This window comes from Pseudoliparis swirei, chromosome 23 (genome assembly GCF_029220125.1).
Source record: "Pseudoliparis swirei isolate HS2019 ecotype Mariana Trench chromosome 23, NWPU_hadal_v1, whole genome shotgun sequence".
NCBI lineage: Eukaryota > Metazoa > Chordata > Actinopteri > Perciformes > Liparidae > Pseudoliparis > Pseudoliparis swirei.
In genome coordinates this window covers 11273705-11296580 of record NC_079410.1, presented here as the reverse complement: position 1 = coordinate 11296580, position 22876 = coordinate 11273705, and the positions used below count along the sequence as shown (strand labels likewise).

Below are 22876 nucleotides of genomic sequence, written 5' to 3'. Positions count from 1 at the left end.
ACATACTCTGGCTTGAAGGAAAAACAAATATTAAACAGTGATGTTTTGTGTCCGTAAATCATTGCTTTTTATGGTTCTAGCATTTCCAATAGTTCTGTCTTGGCTGCCCGTGAAGGAAATACTCACACAGTCACACGCATGAGGGCAAGTACGGTCTGAAACTAGTTTGGATCCTCCAATGTGAACTTTGGCTCCAGATTTGAGCGACATTTGCCCACAATAATCATCAATAAACAAAGACATCATGTGACATCACAGTGTTGTGGCGTGACCCAAACCGTCACCGCTGTCGATGTGTTTTTTGCAGCCGATTGTCTGTTTGTGATTTTTTGTACAGGGCAGTAAGTCATTTATCGAGCCCGTTACTCGTGGATTGTGTTTTTAGAAGCATAGTTTATTGAGCGTGTGCATGGCAGGTCGGCAGTTTGCACTTGTAGGTTTTTCACAGTAGGACAAATAGACTAGAGTGCACCTAAGACTGACATCGTCTCCACATTGTTCCCTCTAACTTATTAAAGCCGTGTGGAGTGACTGACTTAGTGGAGCCAAGTCAAAGCTGAACTTATGATCATTACTTTTGAGTTAAACCTCTGGTATGCAGAATAATTTCTGTGCAATGCATTATATCTGCGACCGATTTAAAACCTGACATTTTTTTTCTTCTGCTTTATTCCCTGAATTTAAGTGGATTTATACTGATATATTTCTAGGTCAGATACTGAGGCAGAGAGTATGTGCAATTTAAATGTCCAATAATCACGATATCTGCATCACATCAAAAACATAGTTGTATTCATTTATCATTCGTTTGATCTTGTGTTCAGATTTATAATCGGGATTTCCCACGTTGGCTTTCTGTTTTTCTTCCATTAGTATTGGCTCTCCTTAGAAAGAGAGACTGTAATGAGACTGCTCATGAAACACCTGAAGGGACACGCGTGTGAATGAAAAGGGATAACTGAAAAGAAAAGTTACACATGGTGTTCTCAGAACTTGCAAACTAAGCAGGTTTGTACTTAAGACAACTAGAGTTGCCAAAAACAGACAATTTGTCAGCTGTCAAACTCCAGAAGCCTCTGGACTTGTTTCACAAATGTATTTGTGCATCATTGCCAAATAATTTTACTATCAAAGAACATCTGTGACCTCATCCATCAACTGTGAGAAACAGGTTGCTCTCTTCTCACTTCCTCTGAAACGTGTGTACCTCTGCCTGCGTTCAGCATCTCCAATGCAACCGTGACGGGAACCCGGACTTTCCTCCGGCGGCCTGCCGGCAAACGGGGTCGTTGCGGTCGTGACCCTCACCTCTTCTCTGTCTGTCGTCTATGCCAACGCTTCCTCTCCTCTCCTCTGAGGCAGTCTGCTGATCGGTTCCCAGGCCCATGCCGACAGGTCATTTAATGGTCATCTCGTCGGGCCCTTGATGCTGAACCCCGGGGTTAACGTGGAACGCATCTCTTCCGAGGCGGCCACCAGCACTTCAGAGACACACCTCATATATTACGGATGTAAACAACCACTTCAACACATGCCAATATACAGTACACATGCTATTTATTGACAGCAACCTCAAATATGTCTTGTATGGTGTGTATCTGGAAGATCTCCCATCATTTTTCTCACACTCTCATTCAGTCTGTACACCGTGACGGCCTCACGCCCACCCACATCCCACACACACCCATGTCTGCCTTTTGGCCCTCCCAGTCCACAGAGCAGCGCTGAGGTCTCTAGCCACTTTATGACGAGTAACCTGACGACTTTATAGCTCAGCCAGTCTGGACCAGTTTAGCATGCAGAGTGTTTGTGAGTGTGTGAATAGACATGAGTGTGTCAGGATTAGCTTCTAATGTCTCTTAATTACCTGTGATAAGTAGAACAGTGTGTGTTAAATCTCTCTATAATCATCTGTTTCACCAGTTAAAGTCCTGGTTTTATTCCTCTGAGTCTCCTCTTGTAATAAAATGTTTTAAAAACTAGATTTTAAACATTATCCAAACCATAATGTGGTGAGACAGCACTTTATGTTACGTTGTCTTGAGATGTCTCCAAGTGTCTGTTATATTGTGAGGGGTGGTTTTTCTACACATTCTTGATATTTGTGTGGCTGAGGCAGCAGGACTGTCATGTTGTGGGCTCATTGTTTCCTCCTGCAAAGAGGGATTACCGAGAGATGTGCAGGGCCAACTGGGGCCGCTTGTGTGAAGATGAAGCTCTACTGACAAGCGGGAAGGGTAATGAAGTGTTGTTCTGTTTCTTGTGGACAGGAGGAAAATAATTGCTGAAGCTGTTGCGTTTGTTCCATTTGGCAACTTTGCATGTGGTCGTATGAGGAATTGTGTGTGTGTGTGTGTGGGGGGGGGGGGGGTCAGAGGGGTCACTGCAGACCTGTTGACACGGGACTCAGTGAGTTTAATTAAATCTTGAGCATGCATGTGTGCCACTACATGTACTTGGGTGTGTATGTGTGAAGGGGGGGATGCTTGCTGGTTGTCAGGGGCCAGTGTACGGGGCCCGGTGAAGCGGGGAGAGCAGCCGCTTGGCAGCCTATCTGAGAGCCTCGTCACTGGTGCTCAGAGGGGCCACAGCTGGCCCCTCCACCAACAATCATGGCTTTTCTTCCCTTCTCAGGAACGCAGCGCGTCAACTCTAATTCCCTTCTAATGAACTGGCTACTGAAGGTATCTAGGCTGGCAGACCCAGCATATTTATTAAATATACACACACACACACACAGGCAACAAAACACACAGGCTCAACACAGTGGAGAAAGAATGTTGCACTTCAGTACATTTCACATCTCTGCATTGTGATGGTGCAGCTGAACTTCCGTCTGAGGATCCTTGAACTCATCATGACTTAGAAGCTGCATTCAGTGCCACAACAACCAGAGCTGTGTTTTAGCCTTTAAGACCACATGAGGGCCCACAGTAACCCCAGTGTGTGCCTCTTATCTATTCTCCACAGAGGATCAGCTGTTCTGAAAAGAGGTGTAATAACACCTGTGTGGAAGGTAATACTCGAAGACCATCTGGATGGGAAGATATTCAATTTAAATATGTTCTTACACTAGAAAATAAAAATAATTAAGTGATTTATTTTGTTTGTGTGTCGTACGAAACAAATAAGGACATATATCTATTCTGGGTCCCTTTATCTGGAAATAGTCAGTCAACTTTTTTAAACTTTTTTAAACTTTTTTTTTTTATCATGGATGTAACATATATTTCTTTAAATGAGTAGAATAGCCTTTGAGGATTCGAGAAATACCTTTGAAACAGTGGAGGGACTTCTTAAACCCCCTTCTGGGTTTTTAATAGCCTCTTTCAGGGAAACCGATTCTTAGCTCTGTTACTGGAGACGTACAAACTGAGGCCGATAAGAACCAAGACATTACGTTTGCTTTCAGAAATAAACAAACACTGGTACAACTGGTGTTCGATTACTGAATCTGAATTTATGGAGCTGAAGCATTCAATCATTGCGAGTCGAAGCCTTATTGACGTTGCCCTCACTGTGACCCTGTGGATCAGCTTTTGTGGTGCGGGGCTCTGGAGCTCTGATGCTGCTAATGGAAACATTTGTACACATTGAGGCGGCACAAGTGCAGAGGTTTGATTGATCTGTGATGTTCTGAGTTTACAAAGGTGGCAACGTTAATCTCCTGTGATATATTGTTTATTTGCTTTTGGCACACTTTGGTCCTTTTTGGTGGATTGTTATGCTCCAGAGTTTGAAAAGACCAATCATCGCCAAACCATTTGTTTGTCGTTTGGATTACCTCTTACATAATCCTCTGAAATATTCACTCTCATATGGAAAGAACTTCTCTTTTTTTATTTCACATATTTGCAGAGTACTAGAAACCCACCCAGGACTTACCATCCTGGTGTTATTGGTCTAGTGTTGTTCTGTTTTGAATCCCATTTAATCACCAGTGGATTATTCCGCACCAGTCCCTCCCTTTGTGCGGGTAATGTGAGCATAATGTGGGCCTGCAGCGTAAGTGAGCATAAGTCCATTAGCGGTGTCTAACTCCCTTACAGAGTAACAACACTGCAACAGAAAGAGTGATCTGTCACGATTAAACAATAGAGACAGAAAGAGGGTTATCAGAAGAAGAAGTCATATGAACTGCCAATAGGGAGTAGCAAAATAATTAAAAGCCATGTGCTTTAATACTTTGAAATGGTAGACGCAGCTGTTAAATTACAGCCAACTGGTCATCATACTGCATATGTTTTCTGATTAATTAGGGAACTGTGTATAATTGGCCTTACACAATATATATCCAATTATATGTGTATGATTATTTTATTTTTAATTGTGTGTATGAAAATATATATATATATCGGTGAATAATTGGAGTAAACTCATGAGCAAGAACAGCAGATGTGGTGACGTCATCAAGTCAGCTGCTGTTCCAATTGCAGAAAGACCGTCCTGCGTCCGCCCGTTCTTTTGAGTCTGGACTCCCAAGACCAAAGTCCAAACTCCAAAAGTACACAAGTCTGTACTCGGCGTACTTGAAATTGATAAGCGGCCAGAGTGTGTGCGTCTGTCTGCAGAAAAAGAGCAGAAGGGACTAAGGAGCGAGAGAGTGGAGAGCAGAGGCACAGTCTGCGCCCTGTTATAAAAGATATGACCAAGTATCCGTCCTGTATGCTCATCCTTGACGCGTGGGGGAGAAACCTACTGGTGACAGCCACACACCTGTTACTAAGGTCTTGACAAATGTTGGATTGATTGTCATAAAATTAACAACGCATGTTGAGAGGTTAGCATGTTGCCGGTGGTACAGGCTCACGGAGCAGAGTACAGGGCTGTAGACTCCAGTTCTGTTTGATTATCATATGAAGCCACATAGTCAAGTCAAGCTGCATATATTTAATATAGCACCAACATTTATTCACATCCCAGGGTGTGTCTGTAAAACGTTTAACTCCAAGACAAACATGTGATGAATATTTGTGTTTTTAACTACACACCATCTGGCGATGGATCACACCGAGCGTACCTCTGGCGCCCTTGTTCCGACCACACCTATCGTCCAACCCTTTCTTCATTTTGAACTTGACGGCACACCTGTAAAGTTTCGTGAGCTATCACAGTGAAAGAATCTGTCCACAGACAGAAATAATAGCACCTGGCAAACGACTCCAAGCCGCTTCTGCGGTAGTTCCCGCCACAGTAATGTTCCCGGGACCACATTCTGCAACGATGACTCACACACACTCACAAGGTGAGATCAATACCAGCGTTGCTGTTGCGGCTGGTAATAAATGACTTCTGATATACCTCTGATATCAAATCTTGAGCAGAATAATATCTGAAACCAAAATATTCTTACTTGAAGACATTACATTTAATTAGAAAAAGATCTGAGCTTCCATTGAATTTGATGTCTGGGTGTATTGACCTGAGCAATGGGCACTCTCACACTTTAAAACCAGTGACTCAAGGCTACCAACAACACGTCCTCTGTTCTCGCTGTGGCCGACCGTCGTAAGTTTCCTCGTAACCCAGTGTGATTATAAACATTGTTTTATGGCTATGACGGCTCTAGTTTCAGTCTCCAACACTTAAGTCACTGCTGGCCAGTGGGACAGCTGGACACGCTGCAGGCCCGCAGTCTTTGGGGGCAGGAGGGCTGATGAAGGAGACTGCTTGAGTTCACAGTTCAGCAGACCCTTCACCTCCAGATACTGCTTCACCACTCGCTCACTCCCACTGACTGGGGTGACATAACCAGGGGACTGATAAAGAAGGAGGGAGGAGTGGATGATGGAGAGGAAAAGGAGGAAATGCCAACAATATGAACAGTAAATAAAGCTGAGGTCACACCGCTGCATGGAGGCTAACTGTGACCATCATATGGTCGTGTAGACCGGTTTCCAACACTGTGGAGAGTTTCCACTGCTGAGATTCAAACTGAGGTTCGGAGGAGACATAATGGTTGTGATCTGAACAAATGTTAAGAGTTTATTTTTGACTTGAATCTGTTCCAATCTGGATCTGATGATCTCTGAAATAAAAACTCAAATGGGGAACAAAAACTACCAAAGAGGGATCTGGAACATGCAATTGCTGGTGTACACACAGAATAGGCAGGAATAGCTGCATCAAACTTACAAAGGGGAGAAAAAGAGCCGTTCATTACAGTCAACATATTATTGCAAACTGTTTTCTACAAAAGCGATTTGTTTTAATCCTTTCATAGCGTATCAGGATGCTTGCATTTCTTCGTCTGTGTATCTCATAAGAGCAACAGAGTGGCCCTTGGTAACCCCTCGAAAATGGAGGAGACAACTAGCTGCTTTGTTTCAGTTTTATATTCCCTAAAGACTTCCCGTTCTCCTTTTTCTTGATTTTCTGTCCAGCTCCTACCTGTCGACTGGAGCTTATTGTGCTCTCTAATGTGTGTTTTTAGCTGCGAGCTGAAGGCCATGATCTCACAGCCCAGAGAAAGGTCCCTTTGACTGATACTGATCTGCTCTTTGCTGCTCAACCCAAAACCTTATACCTCTGCAGGCTGCTTTCATTAGCTCCACCTATACACTGTATATAATACACTTCTGATGCTATCGAAGTCTATATGTGCTCACACAAGCGTCCAGAGCGTGTTGATGTGTGCGCATTTTTCTTACTTTTACATATTTTGTCATGCTAGCTCACACACACAGCATTCTTTCCATAAGGCAGCATCTATTTCTGCACGTGACTGTGTTTCTGGAAGGATTTAGCTTGTATATCCATGATGTGAGGCGGTGTCTGCTCCTATTATGCGATGACATTTTTGCTCAGTTGAACTCTATCAACCCTGAGGTTTCCCTCAACCACAGCTGCAGATGCCCAATCACTTGCGCCCCCTTTCCACTTCAATCACGCACATACACACTCACATTCGCATATCCCTTCATCTGGCCCTCCATTAGTCAGTTATTCCACTGATTTGACCCTATCGCTTCCATTATCAAACCGCAGCTCTCATAACCATAATATACCTGGGCTGACTCGGGCCCTTTCATACACACACACACACAGATGCACATTAGAGGAGAGTAATATGCCCGTCATATCTGCTGGTGCTGAAGGGCGCTGTCACGGGCAGAAGGTCATTTTATGATGTGCGTTTGGGCTTTCGTGTCAGAGAGCGGCTTGAGGCGATGGCAGACGAGGCGGGAGGCGTGTTCTCTCCGCTGTCTGTTTAGTGTAAACTCTGATAGGAGCAGAGTGCCAGCGACGGACTGAAGCCAAGGGGGATTTTTTGAAGCATCAGGCGACTCATCGCGGCGTGTTGGAAGAGCTGGGGAGGTGTTGAGAAGTTAGTGGGTGCAGATAGCTCTGAAAGTGTGACACTTGGCTCTGAAGTCTTTCAAGGAGGAGGAGTTCTTTTAGCTGGTGATGTCATTCAGCTGATAATCTTCCCCCCAGCATTGTAGAACACCATATTGTATCTTGTATGTGTGGTTAAACCTGTCCGAGTCACACACCAACACGGAAAAGGGCTTATGTCTGGATTAGTGTGTCAGGCTGGACTCGGTACTACACACACACACACACACACACACACACACACGGTCCTGTTTACAGCCTCTCCACTACGAGCATGAATGAGGCCTGTAATAGATTTTCTTTCCATTCATAATCAGCCCGTATGATCGAGATCTTCACAATAGGCCTGCTCGCTCCCACACTTAACCCACTGCTACTGTTACTGCTCTCGTTAATGCATGCGCACATCCATCCTGAAGCACATGTGTGTTTGTGGGCCTGTGCAGCTGTACGGCCGTAAATATGCACATGCATGCGTGCATGTGTTTTCCTGTGTGGGAAAATGGGCCGTCGGTGAGGTGGAGCATGAAAGCGATAGTCAACAGAGGCCATTATCAGCGATAAAGCTCCACTCCGATTATGTGGCTGTTTGACTTGTTGTACGTTTACTGTGAGAAAAGCAGAGATAAGGCCGCAGAGAAAGCGAGGGAATTTGGAGGCAGCAATTTTGGATTGGAGGCAGAAAGAGACCACAGGGAGCAAGGTGCTGATGTCTTTGAGTAGGAAAGGGAGGAGTTTAGGGAGGAAGTGGAAGACAGGCGAGGGGTGTGGGAATGGAGGTGTTTAGGGACTCCCTGTGGACTGACTCCGACATGGGAACGCACAGTCGCCCTAACGAATCGTGGCCGCCCCTCGCCGACTTCTTAGGTCCGGGATAGAGGGACAGAAAGAGAGAGGGATTAGAGAGCCGGAGGGCGGTACAGGTCTGGAACTGGCTCATGCTGTTGAAAGACAGATGCTTGGGATGAATAAAGCTGAGGGTCTGTGTAAATATCTCGGCTATAGCGAAACATTTGCATAACATTAACATTCACAGTATTCTCAGAGTTATCCATCTCTATAGATATCTAAATCTGGGATCAATTGAAGTTTTAAATTATACTTTCACCCAAATACAATTTACAAATAATGTCCAATTTTTCAAGATGATTTCCACTTGGCAGGCTCGTTTACCAAAAACGTTAACGCCTTCCCAATCATTCAATTATACAAATTTTTCAATTCTTCAATTTCACATCTGTACACTATAGGACATCCCCAAAAAAAACACACACACATGACCAAAAAAAAAACAAAAATACCCACCAAAGGGGAAAAAAAAGGATAAAACCTGGAAGGAAGAACAGGAGGAGAGACCCTCAGGGATGACAAGATCAGATATCCGAATGTACATGTACAGAAGGACAGAGTTAAAATACATACAATGAATATGACAAATGTATGAAATAATTTGTATTAGAAACACATACCGATATACATAGGATGATCAGATGCGACAGGAATTGGATTAGGGAGGAGGCGCGATGGAGAAACAGGACAGTGAGGCTCAATCTCACGAATCCAGCAGGCCATCAGGGCAGATTCGGCAGATAGGATCACGATCATCAGGCAGATGACCGGATCATAGGGTCTCAAGGGTCCCTTAAGGAGTGGGAGAATGAGGGACTTCCGGGATGTGATTGAGAGATGAAAATGTGATTGAGTGAAGAGAAAAGTGAGAGATGAAACGTCATAAAAAAGGAATCGCCCCTAAGCTATAAGCCTATAGGCTATATCGGCCCTGGAGCAGCATAGCATCCTCATTGGACCCTAGCAAACCCCTCTCAGCTAAAGGTATTTAAGTGTACTCTAAAGCTCTGACTGTGCTAACTACTCGGTGACTGTGTCAAGAAGCTGGGACAAGGAGCTTCTGGTATAAAAAATAAAAAGCAGCTACTAACTCTTTGGCTCCCTCCATTCTACTTTAGCTCCATTTAGTAGTAGCGAGCATAGTGAGTAGAGCTAGGGAGTGGGTGAATATTCTAGTACAAAGATCTCTTCATAAGATGGAGCATCACCAATCAGGGCTTTGGATTTTAAGAGAAGAATTTTTTAGAATTTAAGAATTGCAGCAGCTGAGGCAGCAGTGCAGCTCTAGTGAGAGGTGAGTGGTGATGTTTTCTAGTTTTTCGTGAGCTGGTGGAAAGTTTGCTTTCTGGGATTGCGAGGAACTATAAGATAAGATAGTAATCCAGTCCAGTCTCGGAGTAGCAGCCTGCAAGCATCCTAAGCAATTTTTTGGACAAGATTGTTTTTTCTTTTTTTTTTGAGATGAGAAAAGATGAAAGAATGCAGTCCTTTTAGAATGCTGAATTTTTGAACAAGAGGATTTTGAAAAGAAAGCAGGAGGAAAAGAAACAAGTCAGGATCAAGAGATTCTTTATAGTTTGAGAGATGGTGGATGCCAGATAGATACATCACCAGCAGAATCCACATCTGAGGAGGTGCTCTCTGGGGTGATTATTTATTATTCGATTGAGTTTATGGTTGCAGGTCATTTATGTTTTTCATTTTTGTTTTTTTGTCTTAAGACATTTTTTTTTTTTTGGAGTTGGTTGGTCTTATGGTTTTATCGATAAATATAGTTGAGTGTCATCAATTTAACATTGAGTGTTTTATGAAAGTTTTCATGATAATATGCCCAAAGGTAAATAAAATAGGTAAATAAATTGAAGAATTGAAAAAAGGTGTTGTAAACGTTGGTGATTTGTGGCGTTACTCGTTACAACAATCAAAACAACAAATACAAACTGAGATCGAAAAAATAAATAGGTTTTAAAAAACAATTGCCTATCCAATCGACTGCTCCAGTCTCTGTAACAGGATGTCGGATGTCATGGTCAATGTGCACCTAACTAAAAGCAAGAGGTCTAAGGAGACCAGGACAGAGCCAGAGTCTTATTCATTTTGCCATTAAGGGTTTTTTAATTTTTTGCCAGTAGTGTGCTGTGGTGTTGTGTTTTGAAATGATTGAAAAAATTGAAATAAACTTATGAAAGATGAAGAACTGACAACTGACCAAACTGATCTCACTCTCTCAAGGAGGGGAGAGAGAGGAGAGTAGAGATTAGCCAATACTAGTTAGCCAATAGTGTGGGCTCAGAGAGGGCTTCTCAGTTAGGTTTAGCCACCTTGAAGTGTGAAGTGTGGCCTGTAGAGGAGACACATTGATAATAATATCTAATAATAGAGTAATTAAAAAAAAAGGCAGCGTCTTTAACCAGCCTCGGGGGATGGGGTCCAGACAGGTGGGTGTGTTGAGAAAACCGTTGAAAATAATTGGTCACGGTTGATAGGAGACCGGCATTCAGTCGTATCTCCGCTGCTATTTCTGCAAGGACTGCCAAAATTACCTCCCATCATGTAACCTAAGAACCACATGAGAATGACTCCAACATTCTTGTCATTTCATTTTTTTCAAACATTTGTGATCCCAACAAAAGGATCTGAGCTGTTACAAACACAGACACGTGGCAGTTTTTAGTGACTGAGGCAGCCTGGACTCGAGTAGATTTTCTTAAATATGTTTTCATAACTGCTCTCTCTCTCTCTCTCTCTCTCTCATAGGCAGTACAAACCATCGCGTGTCACCATGCACAGTTGCTTAAGATACCCAAACTGAGTCTGTCATTATCTTGTCATTCTTAGAGCATTGCGTCACCGGTGTGTCACTCCGGGTTCATGTGGAGACATATTCTTAACGAGTCGCTCTATTCCACATGGTCGTCATCATAAGCCGATCACTGGAGCGGTCTCTCCTCTACAATCCGCCTCTCTGTGATGTGAAGTGGTCCGAGCGGCCGCCGCGGTCCTGTTTTCTCGGTTGGGAAACAACCGGTTGCTCTCATTGATGAAGTGAGAGCCTGAACGACTCCCAGTGTGGAGGAGAGTGAGAGAGGCACAGTTGCCTGCCTCGCATGCGCTTGTGCTGGTATGCTTCTGTTTAAGCCATTTCATCCTCGAGTTTATTTACTCAAGTCTGGAGCTCATTCAGCTTCCTCATCCTCAATCGTTTTAGCTCAAATCACAAGAGGAAGCAGGTGACTGTGGCCTTGTTCACCAGGTGTGTGTGTGGGGGGGGGTTGAGGCAGAGCTGGAAGAATTTGTCAATTTTGCTAATTGATTTATAATGAAGTTATTTCTTATGCGTTTCAAATGTAAGGAGTTGTTGTTTTTCACTGTTAATGTAATGGTGAACTAAATGCCTTTTGGGGTTTTGTCAAACAAAACAAATGTTTAAAATTTGATTGAAGTAACAATAAAATGTTTGGCGATGCAGCTTTCCTCTGGAACAGACTTCCAGAGGATCTGAGAGGAGCTTAAAATATTGATATTTTTCAACGTAAACTAAAAACACATATTTTTATCTAAGTGGTGTTTTGTCGTCTTGGTGGTTTTAGTATTTTTATCTCTTCAATTATCAGTTATATATCTATTTAACCTATTTTGTGTGTTCAACATGTTATTGTTGATCATTATGAATTATTTAATAGAAGTAGTAACAGTTTACTACTTAACATCAATCCCTTTGAAGTGCATTTGATTTGTTCGAAAGGTGCTATGTATACAATTTGATTGATTGATGATGGTTTTATTCACAGTTTAATTGTGTTGACTAAACTGCATCAATTCCTTGAGAGTTCTCTGAGAAATTAAGTTAGTTAATAGTTCGTAAGTCATTAGTTGCAGCTCTTATCCAAATTACCTTGAGTTTCTATCAAGAAACATGTTTTATGCTATTTTATTCTTTGATAATAATATTTTTTAGCACAGGTTTTCAGCACAAAGGCATTTAAATCAGTGAATTTGAGTATCAGTGAGTCTGCCCATGCATTTGCTTAGCTGTACATTTTCGTTAGTTAGTTAGAGTCAGACTGACTTTTTTCCCCGACTGCTTTTCTAAACTGCAGATAAAAATCAGTGGAAAAGAAAATGCAACACAACCTGTATAATCTGGCATGACATGTTTTACCACTGTTACCCTTAACCTGAGCTCACGGCTCCATCTAGTGGTGCCTTTGTGGACCTCAGCCCCTGTGGCATGTTGAGATGTATCAGTAAGTGCACCACAGTGGGCTGATTCTGAGCATAATTTGATCGCGTCTTGTCTTTTTGCTTTCAGGATAATGATCCCTCTGTTTGATGATGACACTGGTCTGCTCATACTGGCTGGCATGGTGAGATACACATGAATGCCTGTCTATAATCTATTCTGGCAGGGGAAGTATTACTTCCCAATACAGTGTATGGCTGATGTTCACTCTCCCACAGGGAGACGCTGTGATTGATTGCTTTGAAGTGACGGCATCTGAGCCTTTCTTCTCGCAAGGTAAACCGTGTTCCTCGTCCATCTGTCACGCCAGATTATTACAGCTCTCCCACCTGGTTTTTGACCCCTCTGTGCGTTCTGTGAATGTTTTCCCTGTAGTAAGCCACTGCCTGATGGACACCTCAACACGCGGAGTTGCTATGGTACCCAAGGTGGCGTTGGATGTCCTGTCCTGCGAGGTGATGCGTGTCCTTCAGCTGACAGACAGCTGCATCGTGCCAATCAGCCATCAAGTCCCTCGCAAGGTGCGTACGTGGCCAGAAGTGACCGGCATGCCGACGCGTACAGCAGATTCACGGCGTATGCGAGTGATGTACGTCTTTTGTTTTCACGTCCGCATCTTTGTGTGCGCTTCATTGTCTTACAGCTTTCAAGCCAACAGGAGTTCCATGAAGATCTTTACCCGGAGACGGTGGGCACGACTCCAGCCATGTCAGCTGAGGAGTGGTGGAAGGGAGGCAACAAGCAGGTAAAGGATCTCCACTCTCTACGAGGAGATCCAGTCGTCAAGTTGAAGGGACGCCTCGAACTGACAGCTCTGTTGGTCCTCAGGTGGAGAAGGTCAGCCTCCAGCCAGAGAAACAGCACAAACCAAAGGCTGCACCAGCAAAAAAGAAGGAGCTCCCCAGTGGGGGGAGCAAAGAGGTAGACATTGTTTTAATGTTACCGTCCACTGACCGCCATTCTTGTTTGAAGTTAACAGCCACCCTGCTGTTCCACAGGATCCGGCCCGTAGCTGCTCCACCTCCAGTAGTCCTCTGAGCACTCCCAGCAGCGCTGCCCCGTCCCGCTCTCCTTCCTCCACCTCCGGGCTCTCCTCAGGCTTCCTCCCCAGCCCCAACCAGAGCACCAAGGCCATCCAGAGCCTGATGGGTATGAACACAGCTCATTCTGGTGTCTGCCTTTTTAGAATAATGTTTAGTGATAAATCTGCTGATGATCTCTGATCCAGGGCCGACCTCCAAGTTCCGTCACATTCAGGGTGCCGTGATGCACCGGGACACACACATCACCAACCTGCGCAACCTCAACCTGACTATACCAGGCGAGTCTGACGGCTTCTGTGTCAACCAGCAGCGCATGGCAGTGCCCCTCGCTATCTCCGGGGGCCAGATCGCCATCTGTGAGGTACGGCAGCAAAGTGAGGAAAGTGAGAATACGGCTGACGGTATGTGATTGAGTGATGGGTTTGATTCCTCTCCTCAGCGCTCTCAGCCTGGCAGGCTACCTGACACAGCCATGCCTACCATCCAAAACTCTGTTAATGTGGTGGACTTGTCTTGGGACCCCTTTGATGCCCACCGGCTTGCTGTGGGTAAGTGAATACACAGACTGTGTAGGTGTGAGCATTTGCAGCTGTGTATTGTGTCAACCTGATAAGTGTGTGTGTGTGTGTGTGTATATTTATATGTATATTTCCGTCCGTGCTAGCTGGGGATGATGCAAAGATCCGGGTGTGGCAGGTACCACAGGGAGGGCTGAAAGACACCCTAACTGAGCCTGAGGTCCTCTTGCAAGGTAGGACTGGGCCCACGTACCCACCTTTCCTCAATTTAGTTCTCTCGATAACAGATTGTTGATTGAGGAGCCTGACGTACAACAGTAAAAGTCACGTTGATTGACAGCTGCTGTGACCCCCTCCCCCCATAGGCCACACGGAGAAGATTTACTCCATCGCGTTCCACCCTCTGGCCAGCGGCCTCCTGGCATCTTCATCCTACGATCTCACGGTCAGACTGTGGAACCTGGAGAACGGAGAGCAGGTCAAGCTCCTCACTGGACACGAGGACCAGGTGGGTGACCGAGATCCACGCCGTGATCCAATCTTGGAACACAAGAGTGAAACATCATATCTGACACTTTGGACATTTGGATATGTTTGCTTTCACGTAGTGGTGTAATGACATCGCCTGTCCATCGTCGTCTCTGAGCTTCTCCTTCTTGTTTCTGCTGTGTTCAGATCTTTTGCATGGCGTGGAGCCCAGATGGAAAGCTCCTGGCCACATTGAGCAAAGATGGCAAAGTTCGCATCTACGACCCCCGCAAGTCCTCTGCACCTGTGCAGGTATGTCAGCACATCAGAGAATATGGGAAGGAGCAATGCAAAAAAAAATTCATACACACTGAAAAAGTGTTTTGTATAGTGACACTTTAATTTCACAACATTTTACTCTTTTAAACCACTCTTCAGAACCATCTGGTGGAAACACATGTTCATGTTTTTTCCGTAACGACATAAGTCTTTCATAACTTTATTGCTTTTCTTCTTTAGGAGGGCCCGGGTCCCGAGGGCCACAGGGGCGCCCGTGTGGTGTGGGTATGTGAGGGGAAGTACCTGTTGGTGTCAGGATTCGACAGGTAGGCCTACGCAACATGGAAAACACTTTGTTCTGTTAAAGCGTTCTAAAGCTGGCAGAATATGTCATATGCAGTTTATGTCAGAGTGATGTCCGTGTTCAGAAGACCGCGCTCACCAAACAGAACTATGTGAGCGTCACAAAAGACACTGTTTTATTCCTACTGAAAACAGTCCAGCTAAGTGTTAAAGTGTGTATTTATGCATCATACTTCAGTGGGTCAGTCAACAGAAAAGAGCTCTCCCTTGTCGTCCTTCTGCAGTCGCAGTGAGAGGAAGCTTTTCCTTTACTCCGCTGACTCCGTGTCATCTGGAGCCGTAGCCAGCACCGACATCGACACCTCTCCCTCCACACTCATCCCCTTCTACGATCCCGACACCAGTGTGGTCATACTCTCTGCAAAAGTGAGCTAAATTAATATAACTGCATATAAGGCACATGTGAATATCACAATTGAAAACAACGTGAGAATTAGATGTAACCTGTGCGTTTCAATGTGTTTCAGGGTGACACAAGAGTGCATATCTATGAGATTTCCCCTGAAGATCCGTACTTTATGGAGTGCAGCAGTTTCAACTCCCCTGAGCCACATAAGGTACTGAACTGAACTACATCCTAACTCTATTATCTGTCACCAGACATCTGATTGGGACAATACTCTTCTTAAAAGCGGGCCATGGTTCTGATGCTGTATGTGTTGTTGTTTTTGCTAAACTCTGAGACATCCTGATTGTTTCCTGCCTGCAGGGCTTCGCCTTCCTGCCCAAGTCTGAGTGCAATGTGCGTGACGTGGAGATCGCTGTGGGACTCATGCTCACCAAGGCATCTATAGAGCCAGTGGCCTTCAAAGTGCCCCGGGTCAAGGTGAGCCAGCGACATCACCTAGTGGACCTAATGCTGCATACTTCCCTACCTGATGGTTATTTCTAATACATAGCTCTTGCTTTTACTGTATAAAATATAAATAACTGTGTGTGTGTGACTCTGTGTCTCCAGAAAGAGTTTTTCCAGGACGACGTGTACACTGACACCGCTGTCTGTTGGGAACCGGCACTGACTGCCTCAGCCTGGCTGTCCGGCTCCAACGGCCAGCACAGAAAGATGAGCCTGAAGCCTAAAGACATGACGCCAGGTGGATCATATGCATACACACTATGGGACTTTGTCCAACGTACCTCTCTACCTAGATGGAGATGCTTTCGTCGACATGTATTGGATTGGATATTGGATTTGTAGTTTCATATTCTGACTGTGTGTTTTCTTTCAGTGAGTAAGGCCCCGAAAGAGGCTCCAGTCAGGAAATATCTGCCCTCATCAGTTTACTTGGAGGAGAAGACTGACGAACAGAAGAAAGAGGAGGTGAGGATGAGCTATATCTCGCGTCTCATGATGATGCCCCATGTCGTGGTCGCTGAATGAACGCAGCGGTATTTCTCTCGTGTGTTTTTAACCCTGTGTGTACGTGTGGCTCAGCTGCTCAGTGCCATGGTGGCTAAGTTGGGGCACATTGACGACCCGCTGCCACAGGATTCCTTCGAGGGGGTCGACGAGGACGAGTGGGTGAGTGAACGTGATGGAAACCTCGACTCTAACGACAGACATCTTGACATCTTTTAAGATGGTCATTAGGGTCCGAGCGACAGACGAAGTCTGACCGAGAGGAACCTATTGAAATTGTTAGAGTTCTTATTAGGGTCCGAGCGACAGACGAAGTCTGACCGAGAGGAACCTATTGAAATTGTTAGAATTCTTATTATTAGGGTCAAGTCTGACCGAGAGGAACCTATTGAAATTGTTAGAGTTCTTATTATTCTTCTTCTGGATTTTTATTTTTGAACATTGGGGGCATATTGGGGGTATGTATCTTATCCCAAAACTCACCAAATTTGGCAAGCTTGTCAGGCTTGGTGAAAATAGACGGATGACACCGACCTCGAAATTCGGCTTTCAAAAATTGCTCTCTAGCGCCACCTGGAAGTTTGACCGGCGACGCCCCTCACCCAGTATGGTCAAATGACTAGCTTTTATTTTTCCCAAGTCCACTTGGACCTGCTCTACAACAAAGCCTCTCAGGACCCTAAGCTCCGCCTACTTATATTTTCCGCCATATTTTTTTTGGTGAAAAACACATCAGTGGCGTTCATTACGGGTGGACATACGGGGTCCAATTCAAACCAAACCCATTGGAGATAATGATCATGGAAGCTATATCATCTAAGATCTATCATCCTTTTCCAAATATATTATTGTGCTAAGCATCTATGGCCGAACGAACATTTTAGGGGCGTGTCCTGTTTTGTAATGCTCATAACTTCAACACTATTGGGAGAAAAAAATAACAGACTGTCAGGATATGTGCAGAAGGGAGCCTGAAACATTCACAGCAAATGTCGTGCGATTTGAACCGTAGGGGGCGCTACAATAATTCACCAAAGTTGGCCGTTTTTGGCGTTTTTGGCCGTTTTTCGCTTGATTTGGCCAGTTTCCACTTTTTCCCCTTCGATTATTTCTCCCACAAAACGCCAACAGAATCGGCTAAAAATCAGTTTTATAGAATCTCAAGACTTGAATAATGAACACTGTGAAAAAAACGGACTTTTCGTCGGTAAAAAATTTACGTTTTTTTACTGCCAATAATTTTGTACTTTCTGTGATTTCTTTATGTTAAAAACTATTGCTTAAACTCATCCAATACTTCCCCAAAAAATCATGTGTGATGCCAGTCAAGGCCTGAACACATTCAAACGAAGAAACAAGCACATTTCTCGGAGGAACACCTATTGATCACCTATTGAGAAGTAAAATAACCAAATTTTCCTGCCCAAAATAATGTGAGCTCCTATGGCTGCCTGTAAACCAGCTGGCTCATAGCTCACCATGATAAGTGTTGGTCTGGACACCTGGAGATGCGTGTTCGATTCCAAGACAAGTCAGCATTTTTTCATCACTTTTTTTTTAACATTGTATTTACATGACGTGATCTCTACTTCACGTAGGGACACACGACGCATGAACATGTTCACGTAGTTAAAGCGCCACCTAGTGGCTCAACTGTACTTCCTTCAGTCCGCCCCAAATTTGTTTGACTAGCCCGTTATTTAGAATGGAATAAGAACTCTCTCTCTCTCTCTCTCTCTCCTCTCTCTTCTCTCTCTCTCTCTTCTCTCTGTCTCCTCTCTCTGTCTCCTCTCTCTTCTCTCTCCTCTCTCTACTGCCCTCCTCGCTGGTCTGATACGGATCCATTTTCAAAATGAGCTATATTGATAGATAGCCAAGAGCAGTGGTCTTCAAACACATTTGGCCGCCCTCTGAACAATACCAGAGAGGCATTATGATTTTTTCAGTCTGGCCACAAATCCTAGACAAGCCCGTTATTTAGAATGGAATAAGAACTCTCCTCTCTCTTCCATGACGTGGTCTATACTTCACGTAGGGACACATGACGCATGAATATGTTCACGTAGTTAAAGCGCCACCTAGTGGCTGAACTGGACTTTGTCGAATCCGCCCCAAACTTGTCGCGCTCGTTACAAGTCGCGGCCCGAGTCGAGTCTGACCGCGCGCCGGTCTCGGCGCTGCTCCCGACCGGCGGGTGAGCGAGGACCCGTTCGACGCTGCTTGCAGCTTTAATTAGGGTCCGAGCGACAGACGAAGTCTGACCGAGAGGAACCTATTGAAATTGTTAGGGGTATTATTATTCTTCTGGATTTTTATTTTAGAACATTGGGGGCATATTGGGGGTATGTATCATATCCCAAAACTCACCAAATTTGGCAAGCTTGTCAGGCTTGGTGAAAATAGACGGATGACACCGACTTCGAAATTCGGCTTTCAAAAATTGCTCTCTAGCGCCACCTGGAAGTTTGACCGGCGACGCCCCTCACCCAGTTTGTTCAAATGACTAGCTTTTATTTTTCCCATGTCCACTTGGACCTGCTCTACAAAAAAGCCTCTCAGGACCCTAAGCTCCGCCTACTTAAATTTCCCGCCATATTTTTTTTGGTGAAAAACACATCAGTGGCGTTTGCTCCGACATACGGGGTCCAATTCAAACCAAACCTATTGGAGATAATGATCATGGAAGCTATATCATCTAAGATCTATCATCCTTTTCCAAATATATTATTGTGGTAAGGATCTATGGCCCAACGAACATTTTAGGGGCGTGTCCTGTTTTGTAATGCTCATAACATCTACACTATTGGGAGAAAAAAATAACAGACTGTCAGGATATGTGCAGAAGGGAGCCTGAAACATTCACAGCAAATTTCGTGCAATTTGAACTGTAGGGGGCGCTACAATAATTCACCAAAGTTGGCCGTTTTGGGCGTTTTTTGGCGTTTTTCGCTTCATTTGGCCAGTTTCCACTTTTTCCCCTTCGATTATTTCTCCCACAACACGCCAACAGAATCGGCTAAAAATCAGTTTTATAGAATCTCAAGACTTGAATAATGAAGACTGTGAAAAAAAACGGACTTTTCGTCGGTAGGAAATTTTCGCTTTTTTACTGCCAATAATTTTTTACTTTCTGTGATTTCTTTATGTTAAAAACTATTACTTAAACTCATCCAATACTAACGCAAAAAATCATGTGTGATGCCAGTCAAGGCCTGAACACATTCACATGAAGAAACAAGCACATTTCTTCCAGGAACACCTATTGATCACCTATTGAGAAGTAAAATAACCATAATTTTTTCACTTTCACGATAGGCTTGCTTCTCTTAGTCGGTCAATCAGATCGGCTTCAAATTTGTAACACACAATCCAAACATTGTCATGATGTCAGCCCACAACATCAAACAACGAAGGGGCTTTGGAGGGACTAAACATGCTCCCTGTGAAAATACCCTTGGCAAACATATTAAGAATCAAAGATGTAGTTATTACCAGGTGTTCATTATATTGATGAATATATAACCCTTTAAAACTGTCCACAAATAGCTTTAACTCAATAGGACATATTTGTTATTTATTGGGAACCCTCTCTCTGACTTAATAACTTGATACACGAAGCTTATAGGGTTTTATTGAAAGTATGGAGGCTCTTGAGTAATTAAATTGAATCAAAACACCTTTAATTTACTCCGGTACTTTAAATTATGTAACCATAAGATTTTATTGGAGATTAATAGGGCCCCCTCTCCCCTGAGGAAGGCCATTAGACTTGGCATTTACGTCACAAACCGGAAACGGAAGGAATTACTCCCGCGAGATAAACCCCGCGGAAAAAGCCCCCACCTTTTTACTCGCTCTCTTCTCCGGTCTTTAAGCCTGAACGGCAGACAGGGAGGACGCGGACTCGCCCCAAGTCCTTTTAACGGGTAAGAAACCTGAACACTCAAACTGTAATAATTAATTATATATATGCACGGAATTATTGATAGTCAAAATAACTTTTTGATTGACTTCCTCCGCCGCGCGCCCGACACTCCGCTGCCTGGCGGACCAGCGCGCCGTACTAAAGGGGACTCGGGACTCTTCCGGGTCTTTCCAACGGGTAAAAAAACTGTGTAATTACGCACACACCATGACTGTGGGATTTAACAGCTCTTTTATCAACCCTCTGACCCAACCACGGCATGTTAGGATTATTGTGCACCCCGGAACTGGGTACGTGACAGGAGCCATGTTGCGTCAAAGGTCCGGATCGACTACGAACAGGTGAACAGCTGTAGACCCTTGTAAACCTTTAATTAAATTATTCCTCCGTTGAACACGTCTAATATCTGTCTAGTGAGATGGTTTAACCCTTTTCCCACGGTTGATTATACGAGGGGAGTTTAATTTAAGTGAATTAAGTCTGTATGCATTGTTTATGCTCCTCGACTGTGGCGCCGCCGCGATAGAGTTCCCCGTGTGTGGGGGTACCTGTGACGCGGTTGTAATATGATCTAACAATTTACACTCTTCCACCAGGGAGATTTATTCTTGTTCCTCCTGTCGGTATTTAATTCTTTGAACTTCACTATTGTTTACGAGATCTGTATACTTTCATCAGCAATGTTAGAACCAGAGTGTGATGAAGTTTTTAATTACATAGTATAATCATATTCTGACTTTTAAAAAATTACACTGCAGTCTTGTTATTGGTGACCTCAGCTAGGCCCAGAATTATTTTCATGAGATATCACCATGCGGATTTCGAATGAATTCAATTTAAAGTTAGCGAAAAATAAATATTATTAATATTATGACAATATTTGAATTTTATTTAAAGCAAATCCGTTACTTTCTTGTTTATTCTGTTTCTTTATAGGACGTGGCACTAAGGAGGATTGTCCAGCCGCAGGTTTGTTATGTTATTGTGCTTTGAAGTTTATGAATCATACCAGTATTTGCTTTTTGAAGAGACCAATTGACACCATTATTGTTTCTGCAATTTTGTTTTCCAGATGACGCTGAAGAACCGTTACAAGCCGCTAACACCAGTCTGCTTCAGCAGCTTGGTTGAAATGGAGATTGGATGATGCACTGTGCCCAACTAATCATACACGTGATGCCTTGAGAGGTCGGGGTCAGATTGTGAGTACTCCTCCGTTTTCCTGATCCGATGTGAGGTCAAAGGTCAGGGATGTCTATGTGTCCAGATTGTAATGCACTCCGAGACAAATTTGTAAATTGTGAAAATGGGCTATACAAATAAACTGAATTGAATTGAGACGTCAGTGCACAACTCAAGACGACAAGCATTTATGCATTTTACATCGAATTTACATGACATGGTCTATACTTCACGTCGGGACACACGACGCATGAATATGTTCACGTAGTTAAAGCGCCACCTAGTGGCTGAACTGGACTTTGTCGAATCCGCCCCAAACTTGTCGCGCTCGTTACAAGTCGCGGCCCGAGTCGAGTCCGACCGGCGCGCCCGGGTCCTCGGCGCCGGCTCCCCCGACCGGCGCGGGTGAGCGAGGACCCGTTCGACGCTGCTTGCAGCTTTAATTCTTATTCCGCTTTTTATTTTTACTCTTTGACCGCATATTGGGGGTACGCATCATATCCCAAAACTCACCAAATTTGGCAAGCTTGTCAGGATTGGTGAAACTAGACGATGGACACTGACCTCGAAATTCGGCTTTCAAAAATTGCTCTCTAGCGCCACCTGGAATTTTGACCGGCGACGCCCCTCACCCAGTATGGTCAAATGACTAGCTTTTATTTTTCCCAAGTCCACTTGGACCTGCTCTACAAAAAAGCCTCTCAGGACCCTAAGCTCCGCCTACTTAAATTTTCCGCCATATTTTTTTTGGTGAAAAACACATCAGAGGCGTTTGCTCCGACAGACGGTGTCCAATTCATACCAAACCTATTGGAGATAATGATCATGGAAGCTATATCATCTAAGATCTATCATCTTTTTTCAAATATATTATTGTGGTAAGCATCTATGGCCGAACGAACATTTTAGGGGCGTGTCCTGTTTTGTAATGCTCATAACTTCAACACTATTGGGAGAAAAAAATAACAGACTGTCAGGATATGTGCAGAAGGGAGCCTGAAACATTCACAGCAAATTTCGTGCAATTTGAACCGTAGGGGGCGCTACAATAATTCACCAAAGTTGGCCGTTTTTGGCGTTTTTTGGCGTTTTTCGCTTGATTTGGCCCTTTTCCACTTTTTCCCCATCGATTATTTCTCCCACAAAACGCCAACAGAATCGGCTAAAAATCAGTTTTATAGAATCTCAAGACTTGAATAATGAACACTGTGAAAAAAAACGGACTTTTCGTCGGTAAAAAATTTACGTTTTTTTACTGCCAATAATTTTTTACTTTCTGTGATTTCTTTATGTTAAAAACTATTGCTT

At 44.0% G+C, this 22876-nt stretch overlaps 1 protein-coding gene across 1 annotated transcript in view; it reads left to right on the top strand.

Moving 5' to 3' along the window:
• Nucleotides 1-21724, top strand: part of coro7 (coronin 7) — a 70413-nt gene extending 48689 nt beyond the window's left edge. The window contains exons 4-23 of the mRNA XM_056406955.1: nt 12500-12554; nt 12649-12706; nt 12806-12951; nt 13074-13175; nt 13259-13351; nt 13429-13579; nt 13659-13834; nt 13913-14021; nt 14138-14224; nt 14357-14499; nt 14667-14771; nt 14979-15064; nt 15326-15467; nt 15569-15658; nt 15811-15927; nt 16060-16195; nt 16331-16422; nt 16537-16623; nt 21323-21355; nt 21459-21724. Of these exons, the coding sequence (XP_056262930.1) occupies nt 12500-12554; nt 12649-12706; nt 12806-12951; nt 13074-13175; nt 13259-13351; nt 13429-13579; nt 13659-13834; nt 13913-14021; nt 14138-14224; nt 14357-14499; nt 14667-14771; nt 14979-15064; nt 15326-15467; nt 15569-15658; nt 15811-15927; nt 16060-16195; nt 16331-16422; nt 16537-16623; nt 21323-21355; nt 21459-21533 (2083 nt within the window). The 3' untranslated portion in view covers nt 21534-21724. The remainder of the gene's footprint in view (nt 1-12499; nt 12555-12648; nt 12707-12805; nt 12952-13073; nt 13176-13258; nt 13352-13428; nt 13580-13658; nt 13835-13912; nt 14022-14137; nt 14225-14356; nt 14500-14666; nt 14772-14978; nt 15065-15325; nt 15468-15568; nt 15659-15810; nt 15928-16059; nt 16196-16330; nt 16423-16536; nt 16624-21322; nt 21356-21458) is intronic.
• The last annotated feature ends 1152 nt before the right edge of the window (nt 21725-22876 follow it).